Source organism: Branchiostoma floridae, chromosome 7 (genome assembly GCF_000003815.2).
Source record: "Branchiostoma floridae strain S238N-H82 chromosome 7, Bfl_VNyyK, whole genome shotgun sequence".
NCBI lineage: Eukaryota > Metazoa > Chordata > Leptocardii > Amphioxiformes > Branchiostomatidae > Branchiostoma > Branchiostoma floridae.
Genome location: NC_049985.1, coordinates 25553420 through 25561266, shown reverse-complemented (window position 1 = coordinate 25561266; position 7847 = coordinate 25553420). Strand labels below are relative to the sequence as shown.

General features: G+C 42.7%; 1 protein-coding gene across 2 annotated transcripts; it reads right to left on the bottom strand.

Annotated features, from left to right (window-relative positions):
• Positions 1-1552: 1552 nt before the first annotated feature.
• LOC118419774 (APOBEC1 complementation factor-like) lies at positions 1553-7033 on the bottom strand. 2 transcript variants are annotated; one of them, XM_035826361.1, is made up of 2 exons: positions 6883-7033; positions 1553-4639 (listed from the first exon to the last, which is right to left on the bottom strand). In XM_035826361.1, the coding sequence occupies exon 2, from the start codon at positions 4608-4610 to the stop codon at positions 3177-3179; it is 1434 nt and encodes a 477-aa protein (XP_035682254.1). In that variant the 5' UTR covers positions 4611-4639; positions 6883-7033; the 3' UTR covers positions 1553-3176. The 2 variants fall into 2 exon arrangements, with proteins under 2 accessions (XP_035682254.1, XP_035682255.1); XM_035826362.1 differs by lacking the exon at positions 6883-7033 and adding an exon at positions 6371-6400.
• Between the last annotated feature and the right edge of the window lie 814 nt (positions 7034-7847).

The following is a 7847-nucleotide window of genomic DNA, read 5'->3' as shown; positions in this document are numbered from 1 at the left end:
ATTGGCCAAATAGACAGATAACATAACAGAGGAGTTCGCTACCCACTGAGTTCAGTTTGTGGCCTCTACCAGGCTCCATTGGGCGCTGGAAATATAGTAGAAATTGAAAGAGACAGATATCATACCAGAGGAGTTAGCTTAGCCACGGAGTAAAAGCTGTGGCCTCTACCAGGTTCCACGACAGGTTGCTGGAAAATTCCGAAAAAGAGTACCAATTGGGCGAATAGACAGAAACACTCCAGAGGAGTCAGCTAACGTTGCCCAAACAAGGAGTAAAGTTTGTGACCTCGAGCTCCCTGCTGTCTTTCCAGCGCCCCGTTTAGGGAGGCTGATAGAGACTGTACAATCTTACAATCCCCTCTTAGGCGGTCAAATCACGTCTTCACTTTGCCCTTAATTAATTCAAGGCGATATTGCAGACGATAGAGTGAGCAAGTGACCGTATCGGATGGCAGCGAAAATCTGTGAAGATAAGGGATGTCTGGGGTTTGTCTAAGGTTTGACCTCAGGTCACCCCTCTATCAGTTTACACTCCCGCACAGTGCAGTCGACCACTTGTTCCCGCCATGTGACATGTCAATCACAGACAAGAAAGTGGGAAACCCTCAACCCTCGACGGGAAAGTCTACTACTCTCCAAGAAGATGTTAGGTGCCTTCTTTTTCTAGACATCTTTTTAAGCGTTTTTGATAGATTCCCTATAGTTGGGTTTTCTTTTTGTCCACCGTTTGAAAGAAAGCCTGACAAAATAGAAATGCCGTCAAAAAACAAGCCGCAGCCTAACCTCTGCTTGGAGCCCTCAGGACCTTATAACATTTTGTCCGGGCTAGGTTTGATCAAAGCAATAATAACAGTACACAAATCTTCTATGATCTTTAGGCCACAGTAAGTAAATTTTATGGATGACATCCTCTTCAGACTGCAAAAATAGTAAGATGCAAAAACAAACAAGATGGGTGCAAAAGACAAGATGGCAAATTTTCAAAATAGACACCATAAACGTTGTATTAACAAGATCTGAAGTGAAATATGGCATTACCAGGGCATTCATTCCTGTATTCAAAAGTGCACTAAGTGTAAAAGTGACACTAGTGTGGTAGACTGGTATCACACTATGTTTGCAACCATACTCATGGCTTCCATATTGATGGCACTTTTACAACTATCTAACAAGTTTTACTTCTGCAACTACAGACAAGAGACTACCTCTCTACATGCAATTATTAGTTCACAACACAACCTATTTACCCATTTTGGTATATCTGACCAGCCCTGAAGAAGAAAATTCTTTTTTCAGGCGAAAATTAATGAGCGTTTGGATGTCATCTAAAAAATTCATTTGCTGTGGACTAACTTCATAAAAAAGAACTTCCTAAGAATTAACAAGTTTATGCTTTTGAATTCGGAAAAAAGATATTTGTCCTTGGTTTCAGAATTTTCCGTAACAATATAATACGAAACACCCCTTCCCCCCATCATTCATGAAACAGCCCTAAAAACTTTTTATTTTGAAAGTTAAACAGCAAACTTAGTAATAAAGACAACAGCAAAGATTTCTTCCAACACAGAAACAACTTTATTAACTTCATAAAACTGATTGCATATATTTCTGATTTCACAGTACCGTTACTCGAGATTTTCAGTTTCATTTCTTGAGGTATTTGTTTTTGCATAGCAACCTTAACTGCCAAATCACTCAACTCGTGAATTAAAATCTTTTCTTTCCTCATAATTCTAAAATTTCTTCAGCCTTGCAAATAGATACTCTTAGGACAGTCTTTTATTTGTCGTTTGATTTGCCATAAATTTTCCTCATTCACCATGTCAAACAGAAAATTCTTTTCATGGTTCCAAAATGCTTGTAGCCTTACAAACACACTCTTAGAATAATTCTTTTTGTAGATTGACTTGTAGTGATTTTCTTCTCACTTGTTATGTCCAACAGTTTGATCAATTTAGATACATTAAAGTGATTGACAAGGGGTTACATTTGCTAGGGATGTTACCCTATCTAACAATAGTATACTTTTCATAATTCTTGTTCAAAATCAGTTTCCAACTTGAACATAACCTACTTATTTCTTGTGAGGTAACATTGTGAACCTGTTAAACTTCCAGCACTTTTACATCAGTAGCTTTCCAGCCTGCGTGTCAAAATGAAAATCAAAAGTTGTACAAAACAAATTGAAAGCACATTTTCTGATTATATTCAACAAAATTGATAGTATGAGCACTAGTACTATTCAATAACATACAAGTGGATTCTTAAGGTTTTGGTCCAAAGATATTGTAACTGCATGTAACTTTGCGAAGGTTTGATTTTGCCAGCGAAAAAGAGTAAATCATTTTTTTGGAGATTTTGTAAAAGACAGAACATTCAATTTGGTTTTAAGTCTGTCATGAAAAGGATGCTGAAAAAAATCACAAACATATAAAATCACGCAAAATCTTTAGCATTAACAGCAATACAATGTCCTCTGATGACACCACAGTTAAAATGACGACCAGCTTGGAATCCAGCTCAGTGCCTTAAAAAATACACTTTTGAAAAGTAGTAAAAAACGTATTTTCCAATAAGATCATTATGACTAATCGTTTTCATACCTCACTTTACATTTTTTCAAGAATTGCGAGACTAGGTTTTCAAACCGGTCACCAAGTCTACTGTGATATTTGTGGCAGTTATAACTCTTTTACCTTGCGAAGAAAACCCCCAAACCTAAAGAACGATTCTTTGACAGTGTGATATTTTAGTAGTGATGGCAAATAACGGAAAAAGTGTGTATATTTGGGGCAAAGCCACATGTTTAAGTACATTGAATGAACAATACTATAATTTTTGTTGAATATAAAGAGAAAATTGTCCATCCTAGGACGTTTTCCAAGACTACAATCATAACGTTATGAATTCAACTTGAACTTTCAACATTTAAGTTCTCACAAAACATTAACTTGAATCAATATAATATATCAAACAACATATCCTTGTCTACCTTCAACCCAAATGCATCAGCATATACTCTGTGTTTTGAATTGCGAGCTACTTTTGTAAAGGGGGCGTTTGGCCCATTGGCTCGTGAGCTCAAGCCTGGGATGCTGTTTTGACATACAAGTTCTTGAAAAAAAATCAACTATAAATCAGCATATAACAACCTAGCCTTGTCAATCCTCCCTTGTCTACCTTCGTCCGAGCTGCATAAGGACATACTCTGCCGCGTACTGCTTAGCGTCGTCTGGGTTTGGGGCTAGTTTGTTCGGTGTGAAGGGGGTGTTTGGGCCGGGCGAACCCGAACTGTAGCCAGGGACATTGATTTTGTATAGGAACAACTGCCTGAAGTTCTGCCCTGAGGTGTGAGTGGAGTGGAGGGTGTACTGGGGGTTTCCCCACTGGTTTTTCCTGCACAGCTCTTCTAGCACCTGCACGGCTGACTTACTGGGGCTACCCGGAGGGGGGATGTAGGGAGCGTTAAAACTGGCTGGTGGCCTGGGTGTGTAGAACCCCCTCCCCATCCCCTGACGACCACCCCCTCCCCTCATCCCTCCAGCCCCTCGTCCCCTTCCTCCCATAGGTGGCATGCCGCCGAGACCGCCCATCATGTGGCCTGCTAGAGGATCAAACATCGGTGGGAGGAACGGCCCGGGCATCATTAAGTTCTGATCGTTCATGGCCTGACGAGCCAGACGCGTGTTCCTGTCCACTGGCTTAGCGAAGGTCACTTCAAGCTTGGCACCCTCAAGAGTGCTGCCGTTCATGGCTGTCATGGCTGCGATGGCGTCCTCTCTCGTCTTGTAGTGGACGAACGCGTAGTCCCGGATCTTCTTCACCCTTGTCACTGTTTCCTCTTCGCCCACTTCGAAGGCTTGTTTGATGTCGTCCTCCGTTGTGGTGACCATCAGGTTACGGACGTACAACACTTTTACTTTTCTCATGACCTCTTCGTCCACCTCGGGTTCCGGCTCGGCCCAGTCCACGGCGATCTGGTGCCCCCACAGCTGGATTCGGCCTGGAATCAGCTTCCTGCGCGCCATGGCGGCCGCCCGGTGGCTCTCGTACTCAACAAACGCGAATCCACGATTCTTGGTTTTATCAGTCGCGCTGGGGTAGACAATCACGTCGACCACGCCCTCTGTGACCTTTGACATCTCTTCTAGGATTTCGTGCTTCTTCTTATTCTTTGGGATCCCGCCCACGAAAAGGCGGCAGTTATCAACGCTGGGACACACCCCCAGCAGCCTCCCCTTTCTGATTTCATAATTATTGAGTTGCTTGACGGCCCTCTTGGCGTCCTCCTTGTTGGTGTACATGACAAAGGCGTAGCCTCGGTTGGACCCACTGAAGTCCATCATGAGTCTCACTTCATAGATCTTACCGATGGTCTCAAAGACTGGTACCAGTTCGTCTTCGTACAAGTCTCTGGGTAGCTTGCCAACGAAGACCTCGCAGCCGCGCTGTGGGGCAGGGCCCTCCCATCCGGGCGGTGGGCGGCCGAAGATGCGTTGCCCGTTTTCCTGTACAAGGGGGTAGCCCGAGCGCTGCATGAGGGCTCGCAGGGCCGACTCCTTGGGCGCTCCCTCGATGGTTTTGATTGCTGGGGGTTGTGGTGCAGACATGATGTCTGGGGATCACAGTTGATTCAGATCTGGGTGGGAAAGAGAAGGAAATCATCATTAGCCAATAAGGAATGTTCAACAGATTAACTGAGTGATAGACATCCAATATTGTAGATTTGCATGTTTGTAATCTGTACAGATTTAATTGTTGCACTCATACTGATACTCTTTTCGATAAATGGTCGAGGTGTGGATCTCTTCAAACATGGGACCTCCATTTAACATCCAATCAGAGTGAGGGCCCTAACCAAAGCTGCGTTACTCATTTTATCTGAGTGAAGAGAGGATAGTTGAGTTTAGTGTCTTTCCCAAGGACATTGGTGGAACATCAAATTACGTATTTGAACCCAGGACCTCTGGGTTATTGGCCAAACACCTTGCTGTTACGCCACACAACCAGATCATATGAAACCAAAGAACTATCGTTCTTCTTAGATTTTGTCTGAAAATGCTGTACTGTGGTTTCATGCAATCTTTAAACATGCATTAAGTTCACCAATATCAATCTAGTAACATCATGTACTTTAACTAAGCATAGGAGGTGTTTGAGTGAGGAGAGCCACACCTCAAGCATGTAAAAGAACCCACCACACTTATCAACAATAGACGTGGTTCTTCCCAGTGTGAATGGATCTAATAAATTTGTCTGGATATGCAGCTTATACTCTTCAGTACAGACCTGGTATAGTTACTGGGTATGCAATATAAGGAAAGTTTATTTGCAAGTTCAAGCCCATAGGCTAATTGCAAGTACAAGGCACCAACAAGCTAGGGAATATGAATGTAACAATGAACTGTGATAAATATTGTTATACAAAGGGACTACTGGAATACTAGTATTGACTATATCTAGATAGGTATAAACTATGATAGATCGTCCAACCTAACATCTGCTTGGAGATCAACTCTAAAGCCGAGCTGTCCTTGGTATTGAAATCCTACCCACTGCAAGTTCATTATTACCCTCCTTCAAAATTCCCTTAAATTTATAACATTGTGCATTAATACTAAGTGGTCTTGAAAAGACAAATGTCAACATTGATTTTGGGCCTCCTGGCTATTTTTCTTGTGACTGATATAACGTTACAACAAAATGTATCGCATACCCCGTAAACCACCTCATGGCGTAACACACCAGGTTTGTAATGAACAGTACAAGCTGCATATCCAGATTTCTTAAGTTCACTCACAACGGGACGGTTTCAGAATTCTACAGAGAGACTGCAGTGATCAAAATGTTGCCATAGCGGAACATAATATTAGAAGACGGAAGGTACAGGGAGTGTAGATTTCAGGAAAAACTGATACCAGTTACAACGCGCTTGTTGGCGGTACGTCAAAGACGACCAAATGCTGACTGACATATGAAATACAAGGTGCCATTTAAAAAGATTCTTAAGGCACGTTCTGCTGAATCAAGCGTTCACGTGTCGGATTAGTTTTGTACTGTGAGTTCCTGAACACGAAACTACAATTTCCGCTTAAATCAAAAGCTTGTTGTTCACAACAAGACAACTTTAGATGATTCCCGACGAATCGAAATGTTTCCCATGGTTCTAGACATATTCTGGCTGGGCACCAATGTTTGAAAATGACGCAATTGTGCAAAAACGCCTTTGTCCACAGCGTTTCATGGACGGAGGGCGACGTTTGGAAATAGAGAAGTTTTAGAACGAGAGGAAACTTAGCTACATTTTGTAGGCGCCCGTCCAGTCGAATATGAAACGCAACATATGCGACTTTGTGTGCAATTTTCTCACCGTTTGCAAGTCGCCGGGCGTCCTTCGTCAAATTTACCTTTGGCCAAAGTTCAATTGTGCTGTTTTTCAGCTTCAGGCACCACAGTGCGCAGCCCCTTAAATAAAACGTGCGCCAAAGCAAACAATTCGATACCAGATTGCAGGTTTTACAGCGAGGATACTGCTAACATAGAACAGGGAGATCCCTATAGAGATATCCCGTGTACCATCGGGTGTTAATGTTGACACAAGCTGACAGCAAATTTCACGGTTTTGACAGAGAACAGAGGCGGTAAAGCACGCTCCACACGCCGCCTCATTTGCACCCAATGCCCCGCGAATGGGCGGGAACCGTTCAAAATCACTCCTCGCCCCTTGTCCCTATCTTTACACTCACTTTGCGTCAGTGTCTATAACTAAACAAGGGACCCATATGTACTAAAACAAGCAAGACGACATAGTACGGATATATTTGCTACAATCTGGATTTTAAGAGCGGGAGGTGGGGTAAGAAAAACGTGTTGAAAACCTACCGGTGCAAGGCAGCGACGCTTAAAACGAATGATCTTGTTGATTGTGAACTTTGCTCAGCGAAGCAGCCAGAACTGGCGGTGAACTAAGGCTGACCCCACGCGTGCCTTGGTCGTCGCCGGCGCAAGGGACCGTACAAAAAAGGGGGTGGTCTCTTCTTTTTATAATTACTTCAAGGCGTACAACTTTAAATATGCAGTCCTATCACTTCTAAAACATAACTGTATCTCCAATATACGCGAACTACTTGTTGCACTAGACCAGAATGGTTGTAGATGATGAAAATATGAGGGAAAGAAGAAAGGATTTTTCACGGTAACCCCCCGTAAGATTAGAACAGTCCAAATGGTCTCTTTTTGAGTCAGACTGACTGGAGCCACTAACGCGAAAGAACACAATTTTCCCACAGTAGTTCTAAACGTGTCTGATACTTTAGGAGATGTGAGTGACAGAGGGAGGTGTGTCCTCTTCGTTGGGAAAGTCTTGGGAAGTTTGAAACTTCAAAGGAAGGCCGGCGACCACCTGTCGGAGTCACACGGCCCCCAGCAAAGGCCGCAAGGCCCTGATAAAAAACACCGCACAAACAAAGGTTACCTGTGAAAGATTGCTATCTAGAAGTCTTAACTTGAAAAAAGACCTTAAAGGGCCGTATGATTTTATTCTTATCAAACCATGTTGATTTGATTATATGGATAACATCCTCTGGGAACCGCAAAACTGATGCGAGCGTGCAAAGAAAACGTTTGGCCTCCCAAAAAGTTGCCTTCATTAAGAAATCTAAAGTGGTCAGGAAGGTTGGACAAATGACTAAACACACAGTGTATGGTATACTGAACAATGGATTCTTTATTATTGTTCTTTTACGTCTTATTCCTTCACTTTGAAATTGACGCCGGCGTTCAATGACATTAGCATGCGTTTTTCGATATTCTTTTTTTTCAATCTACGGCATATATTTACAGCCTCT

Excerpts from the sequence above, each read along its gene's own strand:
- LOC118419774 (XM_035826361.1), bottom strand. The coding sequence starts at position 4,610 with ATGTCTGCACCACAACCCCCAGCAATCAAAACCATCGAGGGAGCGCCC.